A 17,916-nucleotide genomic window follows, 5' to 3' on the forward strand; every position below is an offset into this window, starting at 1 on the left:
ATTGCCAGGTTGAAATGGAGGAGTACTATAAGCAGCGCATCGTGTACAAAGTTGAACATCTTGAGTTATTTGAATTATAAAGGTTGAATATCTCGGGTTATTTGAATTATAAAGGTTGACTATCTCGGGTTATTTGAATTATAAAGGTTGACTATCTCGGGTTATTTGAATTATAAAGGTTGACTATCTCGGGTTATTTGAATTATAAAGGTTGAATATCTCGGGTTATTTGAATTATAAAGGTTATCATTCAGATTGCCAAACGCCCTGTCACGTATCAGAGAGTGGTTTGGTTTTCTAAATCTCAAGATTAATATTTGTCTACTTGTTCGGCGTAAGAAATGAGTATCCAGCGGCTTCGAGAGAGACCAAGTTGAACCGTCTGGCCAGGATGTCTTTTTTTTCTACAGGCAGAAAGAAGACATCACAAACACGGGTGTTTGGCGAAAAACTTACAGCATTTCAGAAGCTGAGAAACAATTGACATCATCATCATAACTTTCAAGCTACACATGGATACCTGTAGGAGAAGATATTGTGTTGTACTGTACCGTCGATTGGTTACATGTAACTTCGGGTAACCAGCTATATATATGCCAGACCTAGACTAAGGCTGTCTGAGAATACATTTCCTGCTCACATGCTCGAGCGTCTTGTACTAAAGTGGACAATCATAGACAGTTTAGTGGTCTACTCTATGGGCAGATGTTCAAGGTGTATACTGGCAACAATCCACTTAACTATGATGTGACTTCTTCGAACCTGGTTACAAGTGGACATCGAGTGATGTCACTTGCTTGACTGCCTCTGAATTTGTACCGTCCTGGAAATCCAATATTAAAGCATGCGTTTTGCCAGGATTTCATACATCAACCAAAGGTTACAAGATGTAGGATTAGCCCCTAAAATATTTAACTGCAAAAAGTCGTTGTTTGATTGCCTGTCGAGCAAGCATCCAAATGCGGAGAGACATTAACCGAATATATCATTGCATACTAATAACTGATCACATGGTTAAGAAATTCATTTTGAGTAGCACAGAACCATTCTCTAAATTCCAGGGGTTAAGCTCTTTGCACCTCTGAAAATTGTCATGACAAAATCAAAGGCACGCGGTAAGCTATTTGATTGGTTTTAGGTGAAAAATAACTGATCAATCGCTAGGCTGATACCTAACATTTGAAGATTACAGAAGAACAACACCCAACTTCACAGCCAGTCAATGTAACCGTAACGGTGACGCGCGATTCTTTTCATGTGCATCAAACTTATTTATACCCTTCAATGTCGTGATGACATATCCCAGGGACGTAGAGAACGCGAGTGAGCGTACAACGTTAACTCTTGGAATGTCGAGGATGCACAGAAACGTATTGAACATTTAAATCTGTCTATCACCTCGACTTTCGAGTGAGGGCCACGAAACTCTCGGGCGATGGTCGAAACAGAATACATGCTTTGTGCAATCCGGGCAACCTCGCTTACATGTTTGTGAACTTTACCTCGAAACTTAAGTCACAAATAACACTTGACATACCTGGTTTGTGTCCTTTGATTCGACTGTTTTCTTCCATCCAGAAGTAACGCGGCTACAGACGGATTCCAGTGGAGAATTTACGATTTGGTCGTAATAATTCATCACTCTTGCTAATTAGATTTATAAACAGTACATCTATTCTTAACATTAGACCATTTCACCAAGAGGACTATCAAACCAATCAATTATCGGATGAATATTTTAAATGGTACATTTTTGTGGGCGAGTTGACCAACAAGTAGCAATTTTCCTTCTGACATTTTTTTTCTTCTCTCTTTGCAAAGAAAACACAAATGTTAACAAAGTTTTTAACGACACACGTTTGGTTGTAAGTCTTAAATCACGTCAATTGTTTTGCCGGGGGGGGNTGGTACGGGGATCCTTTAACAAATATTAAACTCTGAACTTGTCGCGGCCGCTTCTTGGCAATAGTAGTAAGTCTATATACGTTGTGTATAGCAGATATTGATATAAATTTGGTCAATCCTTATTTTATTAGCATACCTCTACATACTGATATATTTTTCGTTTAAATTAAAAGGAGAGCAGATGGTCGACTTCTTTGCCCAGCTGTTTAAAAAACGTATTTACTTAACAATTTCAACAAAACACTAGTTTAATCTTATTGTATATCTGTCAAATTTCACCACACCAAGTATACCCCGGGTAGGCTCTTTTATTTGTATAATCTTATTCTCATTGCTAAACATGCTACATGTACCTCCAAAATTGGTTGAATTCTGCTCGGTAGTTTTAGAGATTTGGAAATTTGGTTAATGCAAAATTTGACAAAACGACAGACGAAGCCCCAGGTCACAGTGGTACTTAATACCAGGTAAGCTTAAGACAAAACAAAAACATACAAACTTTTTGTCTAATTTTATTCGTCAATTCTGAAGCTTGGTATAATAGATGAAAACTTTTATGCATCATAAAATTCATTCCACATGTATACTTTGGTAAATAAATTAGCTACGTCATTGTCCAATCAGTTTCCTATTAATACAGAATAAATAACTGTTTCGCGTAAAGTGTTAAAATTTATTCGGAATCTAAAAATCTGTTTAAGCTTAACTTATTATAATAAAGATCTCCATGAAATTATAAAGATGCAAATAAAACAGTTCATCCAGTATTTCATATCAGTAACCAGATACAAATATATATATATACAATTCAGTTTGCTGGTTACAAGTTAAAACCAATCCCTCTGCTGTTAGTAGAATTACAGAACCATTAAAACTATTTGCATGGTGGTTGTATTTAATTAGTGATCATAATCATGCATATTAGAATTGATAATCTAGTCATCTAGTAAATAAATATATCTAATTTTGTTTTATACACATTTCAATAACTGCACATAGTTTCAACTGCCTTTAAATATAACTTTTATCTACTTAAAAAAATCCAAAGAAAAGGAAAAGGAAACATGCTAAAATAGAATTTAGTTTAAGATAAGAAGCTTGTTTTTAAGGAATACTTAATTAAGAGCTACAAAGCTCAATTAATAAGAGAACTGATGATAAAATTAAGATGTTGTAATTGTATAAGCCCACCAGTATTAAATCTTAATCTAAATAAGTGTTACTGTGTCGAGCATGAGAACTTTTTTGTAAGTTGTTTGCTAACAATCAAGGTACTTATTTTAGCTTATCTGTTAACTGAATTAGGTTTCAATACTTCGATTATCACTAGTTAATTTTGGATAATTGTGCATTTTACATTTTCTTTTATCAAAAGGGAGAAGACAATGCATGCATCTGGTACAAAGTGCTATTTTTTCTTTAGTGTACAGACTATCAGATAAACCAGATTACTAACTTACAACAACTTATTAGGAAATATATCAAATGTTACGAGTTTGTTCTCAAACAAAATCTACCACCCAAAGCTTGCAGATTACACCTGATATAAACTTGAGTACAGCAAATGTAGATCCTAACCAATTTTTGCTTGTCAAGTATCCTTTATGATATGATCTTTTCACCTGTGATTTGAAAAATAAATTCTATGCAATTTTACTCTAAATCTTTCAAACACCCTAGGTACTGTTTTGTTATAAATTATTATTGTCAAAAATGGGTAAACTGTTATTATAACCATCCTTAAAATTAACCAAAACAAGATTCTTTTAAAAAAAAATGTAACTATAAAATGTAATTATGTTTGCCCCATTAAGTTTTCGCCCTTGCACCTTTCATTATATTCCATGGGTTGAATCTGCCCTCCCTTTCAAGATTTTACTGATATCATTCGACACATTTTATTTTGTTCCTGATTAATTTGCCTTCATTAAGATTGAAAGTTCCAACACTTTTTTAATGCATATAGGCATGGAAAACTTATTTTCCTGTTACATTCATGGTAACATTTCCTTTATAATAAGAGAATTTAAGGTGACGGGCCTTTTCAAGGAATTAGAGCATAACATTTCCCACAAGTTTGCTGTAAAGTATTAATATTGCATGTACCATAATTTTAGCAATGTAGGTAAACTCCCGGTCTTCTAATAGTGACATCAAGGGAATGGTAACCCTAGGACAAAGATGTAAACTTTTTTTGCTTGAGACACAACATGGTGTTGGAAATCTCAACCTTAAAGGGTGAAAATATTCCTTATACAGTAAATGAACCAACCATTTAAAATTAAGGTGTTTGAGAGATTAAAAATATTGAACAGTGTTGAACCAACAACCTTGTTCAGAGGTGGAAAGTAGGCGAAAATATAATGAGGCATACAGTTCCTGTTTAACAGTACAAGAACCAAGTCATTGAAATAAAGATGCATAAAAAGAAAATAAGAGAGATAACTCGAGAGGTAAAACACAGACTCTCAATCTACATATTGATTTATAACACTTGTATAAAAAGTAGATCTTATTGAATGAAGTTAAAGTTCCATTTATACCAATCGTGCACTTACATTCAAAACTAAACTATCATCTTCTAAAACCATGTGAAATACTCCAATACAGGACAAATCTAATAAAACATTAGTTACATTGCTGTTGATGGCAATGCTGTTACTTTTGGAAGAAAATAATTCATTAAAAAAGGAAATAAGTAAAGATATTTTACAGAAAGAAATGATTATGCTATCCTTTATAAGTACTGCTCTGTGTACTCAGTTGTATTCTTTTTGCAGTATGATTTTTCTGTGCCTGCGGGGGTTTACACAAGTTGGGAAAAAATCGTAATAAGGAAAGAAAATATGTTCATAAGAATAGCAGAAGACTTTAGAAATATTTCTGAAATAAGGACAGAAAGAGCAGGTAGAAAAAATGCTTGTTTTCTATAGCACGATAACTATGTATGCATGTTAGATCTAACAGTCTATTATGTAGGACAAGTCAGTTTTTCAGGGCTTACATTCATTTAGCAAATTCAAAAAAGTTTTCATTATATTCATTTTACAATTTTAAAAAGTTTCCAAATTATTTCTGCATCTGAATTGAATCAATTACAATGTTATATTGTATTTACTTAAGAAATTTGTTGACACAGTATTTTGCTACAGCCACAAGACATTCTAGAGAAAGGTGTAGACCAGATGACTTTACTCACATTGTAAAATCTTGGCTTGACATAATATAGGGAACAGAGAAGACCAAGTCAACGTTTATAATATATAATATATATACACAAACCTTATAACTGGTTATTTTCTTAAATATTTTTTATGCCGAAATTAATAGCAAGTTTAGTCAAAATACTACTGCTACATCCTCAGTTTTGAAATACGGTCTAATGACTTTTACTCGATAGTGTTCTATGTTTACCTATAGTACATCTACTTGCAAAAATAACCAGTTATTCAGAATTTGTTTTACACATACACACATGCATCCTCAATTAGAGCACAGATCAACCACACATCTAGCCGTGTATATGTAGTGATGGGTATACAGTTACACACCTAAGTAGTAATAGCTAGGTCTTACATATATACAAAGTCTATGTAATCCAGACACACCTTTTAGTATATCCTTATAACATGTACAGAGACTCTTCGTCTCTAATTCACCTTTCTACACAGTCAAATATTCTTTATGCAAACTACATCTACCACAAATTCACACTTAATATAAAAGCAGATAGTGAAATAGTCTTTCTCAACAAAGAAATTTTCTTGTATCAATTTTGCATCATAGTCAACATCAATTTAAAACTGTCAAATTTCATTACTCATCATTGTCAATGTCATCAGCTGTTTTTTTTTTTACATAAATATGAAACAATATCAGCATTAATTTCTTTAAGAAAATCATCATGGCATCGGAAACATGAACAGTTCAAAGACAGTGTTCGAAAGCAAAAACACATCAACATTATATTTTGCCATCTTTTCCTAAACTTTCATTAAATTCATTCGTTCATTTTTTTGTCTTTTACAAATTATTTGGTTAATTGTTTGCATAAATTTGTACAAGATTCTTAGTTGAAGAAAGACTTAATGTGAAATGGCTCCATCAGGGTGTTTCTATTTACATATATGCAAATGAATGAGGTCATACACAAACCAGGACCAATATCATTACCTTACATTTACCATGGAGTCAAACCCTGGCCACACAGTATCAGCAGAAACCATTGTGGTACTATGTGTTGCCGCCTGAAGTAGATTTTTGAGAACTCTTATGCGATGCTACCAACATTATAACTTTAACGTATCTAAACAAGCTATCTTTCACTTTCTAAAATTGACTTTCAGAATGAAAATATACATACTGATCTCATATTGATCTCATAAACTTCAGACTTAATAATATCCTTCATCTTTCATTGACCAAATTACTCTCAGAATTCAATGTATGGTATATGTATTGGTCTCCCTTAATATGCCAATTATTTTGTGAAGAAAAATCTTCAGATTTTAGAAAATTTATGTACCCATATTTCTCCCTCTTTAAAAAAATCAAAACACTGATTTCACCTATAAATTGTCACAAAATGATGCAAAAAAATAAAATCCATATTTTCCATTCTTCATGATCATGACCAATCATAAACTACCATATCAAAATTAATTCAATGTCCAACATTTGAAACAACTCTGATAAATTATTGTGAGTTGTACGATATATTCTGCATATAAAATTCCAACACTAAAAAAGTGTTGTTTTTTTCCATATTCCCATCTTCATTTTTACCTCACTAGTAAACAAGTTATATAAAACATCTCATGATTTCTGCGATGATTCCATACGGGCAGTTTTCACAGCCGGATATTAAATGAATGTCCTTTTAAATAACTTAACACATTCCAGCAAACACATCTTGATCTTCAGGCTTGATAAACAATCAGTCAAATTTCTTCTTCTAAACTATCTACATTTTTACAATACATGTATTTCCCTTTCAAAAGGCATCCACAAGGATGTGAACCAACAAGCCACGTTACCCTCACTTCCACTTCATGTCTCCCCTTCTCCTGTCATTTAAGGTGATATGGTCATATTTCACTCATCCAACCAGACATTCCAGGTCTGTCATCATCAAGATATTTTATAAATACAACTTCCCACATCTATTGAAATCCTTTCTGCATTATTATTCATAAACTAATTTTTTAATTAAAATTTTCAAAAAAAAGATAACAATAAAACACTTTCCTGAATCCACATTTAAGAAATAATTCCCCAAATTAATCACATTTTTTTTCAAACTGTTGAGTATAATGTTTTACAGGTTTTCAATTTAGTTTTTTCAATTCATTTTTAATTCTCTGCTTTTTTGTTTCAAAAGTATATCACCTGAAAGTGCCATGGGAGAGAAGATACTGTATATACGGTAAAAAGTCATTGTCTATGAAAGGTTTTGAAATGTAAAGAACTGGGACCACATCACTCTAAATCAACAACCCTCACGACATCATGATTATATATACTCACATCAATATCACAATAACGACAAAATTTGGAAGCATTGTGAAGTTTCAGATTTCAAGCAGTTGACAAAAGGATTTTTGATGTGCAATAAACCCATATTTCCATATCAAACATAACAATAACCGAATCTGATTCTGACGATTCTAAATTGTATCGGGTAACATTACATGTTAGAAAGGCTTCAACACATTTAATTCCTATATTGTTGGATATCCTTTACAAAATGTTGAGAAATATTTTATCATGATTACTATGACCTTAATTCAGTTGAGGCAGTTGACAAGAAAAACTACATGTTTGATAAATACAATTTACAAAAATTATTAAATTTTGTCCCATGATTGAAAACTGTACTGAGAATATTTGAAACACGACACATTTAATTTACATCATAACTGTTATTTTGATAGAAAAAAAATCATGATTAATTTAAATTTACTTGTCAAAACTTTATACTGATTGCAATTAAATACATATATAGAGTCATTTACCATGAAAAAACAACACTAAAAGTTCAGTAAATCTGGTACCATCTTAAAAAATCCTTTACCTTCATTTGATTTTCATATACAATGTACTTACAAAGGTACAGATGAAAATTTGATTTACTTCTGACTTCCTATAGCAAACTGTCATTGGATAAAGATCTTTATCAATCCTTTCAAACAAGTTGATTTAAAAGTCATTTGTTAAGGTACAGTGTACTTAAAAAACATGTAACTGCAAGCGAAACAAAACATTGTCAACAAACAGAGCCTTACATGTTATCAAACTTTACTTATTACAAATTGTAACAAAAATAAAAACAAACAAGTGGTGAATTTCAAAGAAATATTCAAAGATATTCAGAAACAGCAGCATACACGGGTAGTGTGGTATTAGTAATCAATATAACTTATGTAAGGAAGTATCGTTAACAAAAAGCATGCTGTGATAAAACTCATTAACAAAGTAACAGTGCATAACATGTATGTAACTTCATCTACATTTTGCCAGAATAGAAAGCTCTGTATATGTATCGATTTTAAATACTCTGGTAAAAAAACAAATTTCAAACATTGTGCTTGTAACAATAGTAGAAATACATGTACTTCAAATGTAAATTGTTTTCATTAATATTCTATTTATGTGCATGAGCAAAGGTAATTTTTTAGTAATATTCCAGTCATAATTTTCATCAATAAAGTAATTTAAACCAAAATCAATTGTAGCATATTGTACAAAAAATATAAAAAAAATACTGAAAAGAACTTTTAATCCTAAATAAGAATCGAAGTTGAAGAGGAGTTGGGTTATTAGGTAATCCTTGTGGTTTAAATAAGAACACTTCATACAAAGACAATCACATCTTGATTTGCTTATTTATATCAACACCCTTTACACAACAATACAATACACATCATGTACAGGTTTTTTATGGACTTTCACACAAACAAGACTTGCTCACTGCAATTAACTCCAGATGCCTCTGCCACATGCATTTCATTTTATCCTCAAAAGTGTCCAGTTAGTTCCATGTACCCCCTGTCTTACCACTCTGAGGCGTGCCCCATCCCCCCACCCCCGGACTGCTGCCTGGTTCACTGCCCTGGGAGTGGGAACTGCCCCACCCCAGGAAACTATTACTGGCTGTGGGGACCGGGGCTGCTACTGCCGCTGCCTGACTGTTGCTCCCGATACTTCCAAAGCTCTGAGCACTAGCTTGGCTTGAGGTTTCCACTGTAGGCTGGGCATTTGGGGTTGAGGCGCCACCCACATTGACTCCAACACCGGTTCCAATACCAGTCCCGGTGTTATTGCCCTGGCTGACCAGACCGATGGGGCCCCATCCCCCCTGACCACTCAACATGGCCTGGGCTGCTGCCAGCATGGCAGGACTGATCTGAATCGGACCCAGACTCAGGTTATTAGGCATGTTGCCATGCCCCATGGCACTGCCCTGGTTGGCCATGGCCTGAGTGTTGCTTCTCCCTCCCTGACTCCATGAGCTGTGATGTGCATATCCCTGTCCATATCCAGGATGTCCTGGCGTAATTGCTTTTTTGTCGTTCTGTCGGTCGTAGTTCTTTGGGGCAGCACTACTAATGTGCACACTGGCTCCTTTGATTATGTGATCCTCACCACACAAGCCCTGGGATACGTCCGAGTCGGCAAAAGTTACAAACGCAAATGCTCTAAATGGTTTGGGGATAAATACATCAACAACCTCTCCAAATTTTCCAAAATACTGTCGCAAATCTTCAGCTGTCATATCATCAGTGCATCTTCCAACAAAAACCTTCCTGTTCATAACATTTTGTGCTCCTTCCTGTAATAAAGAAAAAAATTAATTGAATACAAACTTTTTACAGATAATAATATACATGTATCAAAATTAAACTCCAACAGTTACAAAAGATATATGATAACTACAGAAATAATAGCTCAAATAAGTTAAGAAAATTACAGAACAACTTAAGAAAAACATATCACAATAGATTTAGTTATCTTAACCCTTTCACCCCTATGTAACTTTAGTAGACTCTACCATGCATTGATCTGGATGAGTGCATTATGGTCTACAGTGGTAAAAGGGTTAAGTTAGATTCTGCTTTAAGAAATCTTTATTCTCCATTTTCAGAAAATCAAAATGTGAAATTTCTAAGTATTAAAACAGGTACTTTCAGTTTCACTTTCAGTTTGAATTGTTGGATACATATCTTTTAATAGTTTAATACTTATATAGTTCTAACTACCTTCATTTACCATAGCACTCTTTTATTAAATACATTTTTCAAGTTAGAAAATTTATGAAAAAGTGAAAATATAACTTTATCAGAAGATTGAAATTTTTTAACCAAAGGGAGGCAATTCAATAGATTATTTGTCAAACAAAAAATATATAATACTATCAATGATGTATAAGTCAAACCAGTATATCTGCAATCATAATGTTAACATCATATAAATATATTGGAAATGCAGTCAATTTCATTAATGTATCACACAAAAAACAGAAACTCATTCTTTTGAAATGTCTTTTTTGTATTTCATGGGATACTGACAGCAGATATCTCGATTTTCCCTGACAAATGACAAGTGATATTAGTTGTTTGGTTAGTTACTGGCTCTCTGCAGGAATAGAGGTGAGTTAGATCCATTATGTGGAAGCCAGAGGCCAAGTCCCCTATAAACCTCATTGACCCTGGCCTCTTTATTGTCATAATAGGGACCACTAACAAACGATGAAGAGTTCCTACCACATGCAGTAGCTAAACTTTCAAAGACAATTAATTACAAAATTACCTGATTCTCTGGTTCACTTTATTGAACATACTGATTTACTATATATGTGATTCAATTAGAGAATGTAATTAGCCTAGATGGGTTCTGGTGAATTTGTATTTCTCAGATCTAGATGTAAAATTGATGCCAATATTTCATTAGGTGTTGGCAATGCACAGTTTTTTAAAAGTCGGTTTCAATTTTTGGTGTTTTTTTGCTATAAGAGAAAGCCTTTGGAAATGGCACCAGAGGGTCACCAAAGAATGTCAAACCCCAATGAATTAACGATACTCTTGTCATGTCAGAGGTGTAACAGGGTGGTATACATGCAGTGTTTTTGTTACCTAAATTTTACAAAAGCCTGTTCCTTTACGATTTGGGAGAATGTAGCATTATTTGTATTGAAATTAGGATTATATTCCTCAGTTTTGGGTAATTTGTGAAAATTAGGCACTTTTTAGCTTGGGGAATCAGCCTGTATTCTGCAGTAAAAATGAGCAAAACAAATAACTGACATGTATTGTATTTTATGGGGTGTAATATTTCATACGCATGTAATAAGAAACTGTCAGATTTATGAAAATGAACAGCAAATCATCAGGAGATGGAGATGGTTAGATTAGAAAATTTACATGTACTGTTGACAACACAGACATCAAAATTGTCTCCCCCTGATAGATAAAAGACCTACAAGTTGTGATGAGCAAGTTTCATTATCCATATACATTTCGTACATCATATAAAGGAAAGGGTACACCCAAAACCAAGCTTTCAACCCTCACATACATATACATGTATATATATATCTTTACATGAAGTTAACTCTTCAAATTACAAATAGAGTTGAGATAGCAACCGGTCTGTTGTTATCAACATAAATCAGGTACAAAGATATATATGCTGACAGATTCCTTTTAATTTTCTCCTATTAGAAACAATACTGTACACTGAAAGAATTTTGTCGCCCGTTTAACTTTTGCCTTTTTTTTTAATGTTTTTATTATCTTTCTGCATCCTATACATGATATACATTTGCCATAATTAAGTGCATACATTGTATTTCAATATAAAATTCAGTTGTTTTGCTTCTTTTTTTTCTACAAGTTTCGTACACAAGTATTGTTGCTTTTGTTAGGTAAATTCTGACTTACTATTGTTCAATTTCCAAATCGATCACATTTTGAGACTTGAGATAAACCTACTATATCTTGCCATTATTTAAGCATACATTGTATTTCAGTACATGTTCAAGTGCTATGTTTCTTCTATTTTTACAGTATATAAATGATTATTGGTTTTTGAATAAAACACAATATAACCACAATTTTAAACTTGTGAGATACAGAAAGTTTTATAACTTTTGCCTTTTTACACCCTCTGCATTGAGGGCGGATTTATCATCAGAGGGAATATTAGTAAACAAAATAATACAAATAGTAATCAAATGTGGAGGGTGTAATTAACACTGGGCCAATACAGATGTTACCAGCGAAGGGCGAGAGATGGATTGGGCATAAGTTTACCAGTATATAGCATTGTTTAATTCAGCTGTGCATAACTATTCAACACCATGATGCATTTAATGTCCTCACAGTAGAAAGGGTGCAAAAGTTAAAAGTTAGTTACATTTCCTAAGATCAAGTATGCATGTATACATGTCTGAAGCAAAATCTACCATAGTTGTTACTCTTTTACCAATGTATGGTCTCGTACCTTTGAGTTTGGTATTCTCACATCACACCATCTTCCCTCTATCAGGTGCCGCGTTGCCATACATTTTTGTTGTGATTCATAATCTGCAAATCGTATGAATCCAAATCCTTTGGACTGACCAGTTTTTGTGTCCTTTTTTACCTGAAGGAAAGAAATAGTTGTTGTTGATTTTCATAGTTTTATACACAAAATATATTTTATCATCAACACAAATTTAAAGTACACATTTCCAACCTTACGTTAACTATAAGCACCTTACTGAAGGGTTTCACTGGGTGGACATCTAAACCAACATTGCAGCCATTGATTTTCATTTTAAAGGGAGGATACTTTCCCAGGGTGATCATTTTGAGCTTTTTAAAGTACTGATTGTCTAATCTCAGTGGAAATTGTACTTATTTGGTATATTTCATCCTTATTATAATATTTTGCCAGTTAAAACTTATTAACTCATGCATCCCTGAAATTTCACAATGAACTAATTAAACCTTTGAATTGGAAGAGTTCAAATTTGTCTTCAGGGGTGGATGAGTTAAAGCAGTTCAATTTTTGATTGGCAATTCAAAGCAATATTAAGGTATAATTTATCTTAAATGTAAAGTATAAGACTTCTCATTTTATAATGAGTTTCTTTATCATACCACAACACATGTACAACTACTATAGCAAAAATCATGAAATGTTATATAACTCAGTCAAGAATTAACATATCACACAAAATATCTCAAAATGAATATCGTTCTGTATGCTCGTAGCAGAGCCACTTCACTTCAGTTATGAGCTTACATTTTTGTAAATATCAATTTGACTTGTTAGACAGGAATTAATCAACGGACACAAAAATATTTTTTCCCATTAATTAAACATAAATGACTTATAACAGGATAAAAAGTATTGTAAATAAGATTTTAAGCATTTTGGAGGATAACATGAAATAAATATGCCTTGAAAGATGTGAAACAAACCATCACATTACAAATAGTCCTATTTATAAAAATCACCACTTCTTAATTGTATACCTGAACCATCAGTAGGTCACCAATAGTTGAAAAATACTTTCGGAGGTCCTCTTCTGTACTCTTCCAGGGTAAACCCAGAACTATGAGGTCGCTGCATTTTGATTTTTCATGTTTCCTCCTGATCATGGTGTTGTCAATAACAGGATTTTCTTCACGTACACGCTTACACTCATTTCCAGCTGAAAAACAATAATAGGGAAATGCCTACATGTATATAAATGCATCAACCAACTACTCCTAGAGAATGTGTAAATACTTCAAAAACATTTACATTAACTAATTAAACAAAACTTGAACGAATGCTCAGAATAACTACGATGCTAAATAAAAGTAAATACAACCTGTAGCAATCAATAGCATGGTTGTCTTAGTTTCAAAGCAAACCCTATCAGTTGATGGTTTCATTATATGATTTCAAATAGTTTCCTTTTAACAAGGAACAATGAACGCCAACTTAAGACTTATAAACGTCACTCAACATTGTTTTACTTCATTGACAGTAATTTGAGATTATACTCTTCATGAATATACACGCAGTTTAAGTTTCCTTGTGTCATGTAAATTATTTCCGCTTAAAAAATTAGAGTTATCGCCCTTAGCTGTCAAACTTATTTCGCTGTCAGTTTCACTTTAGCCTAACAAACACATGCATTTGAAACGATTAAATGCAGTTTGACTAACTTTGTCTATGCAAGCATATTTTTGAAATATTAAAGAATCATAATGCAACGATGTTTTTAGTGTTTTCAAGACAAAAATATCAAAAACAACGTGAAATTCCAAGGCGTCTGCTCCAGCAAAAAACCCAAAGCGTCATCAAAACCACTCAGATATAATCCTTGAAAACGCAGTTACTTACTTTTTGGAAACACAGCAATAAACATCCTGTTTCCCCATTTCCCATCAGGTGGATAAAGACGTCCATCAGACAATCTAATTCCTCTGAAAGCACCCGAATCTGGATTTCTATATTTCAATCCACAAGCCCCTGGGAACTGAGCAGCTAGTGTTGACAGCAGAAGAGTTCCATCGTCCTCGCTTGGAACCTCCATTGGATCGTCGCCTTCATCCTCGGTTACCTGGATATACTGACTCATTCTACTTGTGGACTACATACACATTCTAGATGAAATCGCTCAAAACTGTCCTCAAGTTTGAGAATCCCGCCGTAGTCCCGAAATGAAGTGCGCGGCGTTCCAAGATGGCTGCTTCTGTTGACAATTTCTGCGATGGATACGCCATCTTGCGGTTGACCTATATTTTTAACGTTTTACATTGAAGTTATTCCCCCTTGACCGGTAGAGGGGAAATGATAACGTCAGAAATCGTAGAAGATTTTATTTTGAAATTCATGTTTAGCTATATTTACATTTGTATTGATATATTCTTATCCGTAGCTGAACATCATATGGACTGTCTGGTCAAATGCAGACCTACATAAATCTACTAGACCTAGTGCATTGTTTAGTACTTGGGACCGGCCGTGGAAAAAAAATGCATCATTTAATGTTATGATATTTTTTTCTAAACAGCATATTTGCAATTTTTTCTTTATTAGTTAAACTAAAAAATATTTTGAAAACGCAGACATTGAAAAAGACATGCCAAAACAGGAATATTTTACATTTGAACATTGTATCCATGAACAGAAATGCATTATGCAACTTGTGATTACAAAAAAACTAAAGACTAAAATAACGATCACTACAATGCATACCGTATAGAGTTTGTAGCTATATATAATGTTGGATTTTTCTTTCTTTTTATAGCTGCAATATTGGCTTTAGGAATCTTTCAATAAAAAAACAAATACAAAAAGACTGTGGTATACTAGCTAATTGATTTCATGAAATATTTACTTCCGGTTTCTATGTAAAAAAAAAAAAGAGAATTAAACGATGCAATTATGATACAATGATATCTGCTCAACACCGAACATTCTTTATGTTAAAATAGTATATCAATAGCTATAGGTTTATTTTAATAAATATCAGTGTTCAGAACTTAATAATGCTTAAAGTAATAAACATAAAAAAAAATATGGTTCAACGACGTGCAGCTAGATACGTATGCAATAACTTCCATAATACAAGCAGTGTGTCAGGAATGTTAGAAAATCTCCATTGGCCACTCCTAGCTGAACGTCGTCTAGAAACACGACTTGTAGTATTTTATGAAATTGTCCACCGTCTCATTGCTGTTCCACAAAACTTCAGACATATATCCGCAACAAACGACACCCTTAAAAGTCCTTCTTTCCGCGCACCATAGTCCAACGGAATGCCCTCCCTGCAGCCATTGTAGACAGTGCTACTGTAGACACCTTCAGAGATCAGCTGACTCCAGCTGTACTCGCACCTCTCCTACACAAAATACTACTTATGTATATAGTTTTATGTTAAATCCAAAATAACAAAAAAAAAAAAATGAAATTCTTTTAACTAATTTTGCGTCCCCCACGCACTCCAGGTAATCTTCTATGCCAGGAAGATCTGGTGAAACTATAAAGAAGAAAAAGAAAAGAAGAAGAAGAATGACGTATCAAAATAAAACAGCATAGAACAACAACAAAAAAACCCGATCGGGCCTACAAGCTACGGTTGCCGCAGCTAACCACACAGGTACTTTAGTAACTCATCAACACAAAGTAATTTAACTCACAAATATACATATTTGTATAACAGGTGTGCATATTTTGAAAACTGAATTTCGAAATTACCAAAAACGAATGTAAGTGTATTGATGATTCTAAAAAGTCCATGAAAACTGACATAATTTACGGGTCATAGCTAGTTCATCACGAGGTAGACGGGTTTACTCTCAACACTACATACGAAGTCCACTGCAACCTACAAAACATTGCCATAGGTCACCACATCCAAGTATGTGCTGAAGCTACCTGATATCACTTCTACCCTCTTGATGTGCTTTCGCTACCTCATGCCACTATCAGGAAATCTCCCCCTCTATCTACTATGGATATCTCAGTGCATTTCTCCTCTCTTTGTACAGTGGCTACCTTATAGCATCTCTTCTATTTTGTGTATAGATACATCAGATCCCCTCTCCCCTCTTTGTACTGTGACAACCGTACATCACCCCCCACCCCCTATGTTCTGTCACAGCCCTAAACAAACTCTATCCTCTATGTACTGTGACAACCTCAGGTCATCTCTTTCCCCTCTATGTACTGTGGCTACCTCAAGTCACCTCTACCATCTATGTACTGTGGCTACCTCAAGTCAACTCTAGATCTCCAATCTATGTACTGTGGCTACCTCAAGTCAACTCTCCAATCTATATACTGTGTCTACCTCAAGTCACCTCTCCCATCTATATACTGTGGCTACCACATATTACCTCTCCCCTCTATGTACTGTAGCTACCTCAGGTCACCTCTCCCATCTATGTACTGTAGCTACCTCAGGTCACCTCTCCCCTCGATGTACTGTAGCTACCTCAGGTCACCTCTCCCCTCGATGTACTGTAGCTACCTCAGGTCACCTCTCCCATCTATGTACTGTAGCTACCTCAGGGCACCTCTCCCCTCTATGTACTGTGGCTACAAGATATTGACTGTCCCCTCTATGTACTGTGGCTACCTCAACTAACCCCTCCCCTCTTTGTACTGTGACTACCTAAGGTCACCTCTCCCCTCTATGTACTGTGGCTACCTCAGGTTACCCCTCCCCTCTATGTACTGTGACTACCTCAGGTCACCTCTCCCCTCTATGTACTGTGGCTACAAGATATTGACTGTCCCCTCTATGTACTGTGGCTACCTCAGGTCACCTCTCCCCTCTATGTACTGTGGCTACCTCAAGTCACCTCTCCCTTCTATGTACTGTGGCTGCCTCAGGTAACTTCTCTCTTCTATGTACTGTGGCTACCTCAGGTAACTTCTCCCCTTTATGTACTGTGGTTACCTCAGGTCACCTCTCCCCTCTATGTACTGTGGCTACCTCAGGTCACCTTTCCCCTCTATGTACTGTGGCTACAAGATATTAACTGTCCCCTCTATGTACTGTGGATACCTCAGGTCACCTCTCCCCTCTATGTACTGTGGCTACCTCAAGTCACCTCTCCCTTCTATGTACTGTGGCTACCTCAGGTCACCTCTCCCCTCTATGTACTGTGGCTACCTCAGGTAACCCCTCCCCTCTATGTACTGTAGCTACCTAAAATAACCCCTCCCCTCTTTGTACTGTGACTACCTCAAGTCACCTTTCCCCTCTATGTACTGTGGCTACCTCAGGTCACCTCTCCCCTCTATGTACTGTGGCTACCTCAAGTCACCTCTCCCCTCTATGTACTGTGGCTACCTCAGGTCACCTCTCCCCTCTATGTACTGTGGCTACCTCAGGTCACCTCTCCCCTCTATGTACTGTGGCTACCTCAGGTCACCTCTCCCCTCTATGTACTGTGGCTACCTCAGGTCACCTCTCCCCTCTATGTACTGTGGCTACCTCAGGTCACCTCTCCCCTCTATGTA

At 34.9% G+C, this 17,916-nt stretch overlaps 1 protein-coding gene across 1 annotated transcript; it reads right to left on the minus strand.

Annotated features, from left to right (window-relative positions):
• Window positions 1-2,401: 2,401 nt before the first annotated feature.
• On the minus strand, window positions 2,402-14,678 carry LOC110441304 (TAR DNA-binding protein 43-like). The gene is made up of 4 exons (XM_021484417.1): window positions 14,284-14,678; window positions 13,425-13,603; window positions 12,406-12,546; window positions 2,402-9,736 (listed from the first exon to the last, which is right to left on the minus strand). Exons 1-4 carry the CDS (start codon window positions 14,519-14,521, stop codon window positions 8,936-8,938), a joined length of 1,359 nt encoding a protein of 452 aa, XP_021340092.1. The 5' UTR covers window positions 14,522-14,678; the 3' UTR covers window positions 2,402-8,935.
• Window positions 14,679-17,916: the final 3,238 nt, after the last annotated feature.

This window comes from Mizuhopecten yessoensis, unplaced genomic scaffold, assembly GCF_002113885.1.
Source record: "Mizuhopecten yessoensis strain PY_sf001 unplaced genomic scaffold, ASM211388v2 scaffold715849, whole genome shotgun sequence".
Taxonomy (NCBI): domain Eukaryota; kingdom Metazoa; phylum Mollusca; class Bivalvia; order Pectinida; family Pectinidae; genus Mizuhopecten; species Mizuhopecten yessoensis.

Excerpts from the sequence above, each read along its gene's own strand:
- LOC110441304 (XM_021484417.1), bottom strand. The coding sequence starts at position 14,521 with ATGAGTCAGTATATCCAGGTAACCGAGGATGAAGGCGACGATCCAATG. Across the intron at positions 13,604-14,283 it reads TATTGCTGTGTTTCCAAAAA|CTGGAAATGAGTGTAAGCGT; the intron begins GTAAGTAACTGC and ends ATTGTTTTTCAG. Across the intron at positions 12,547-13,424 it reads GTGACCTACTGATGGTTCAG|GTAAAAAAGGACACAAAAAC; the intron begins GTATACAATTAA and ends TCTTTCCTTCAG.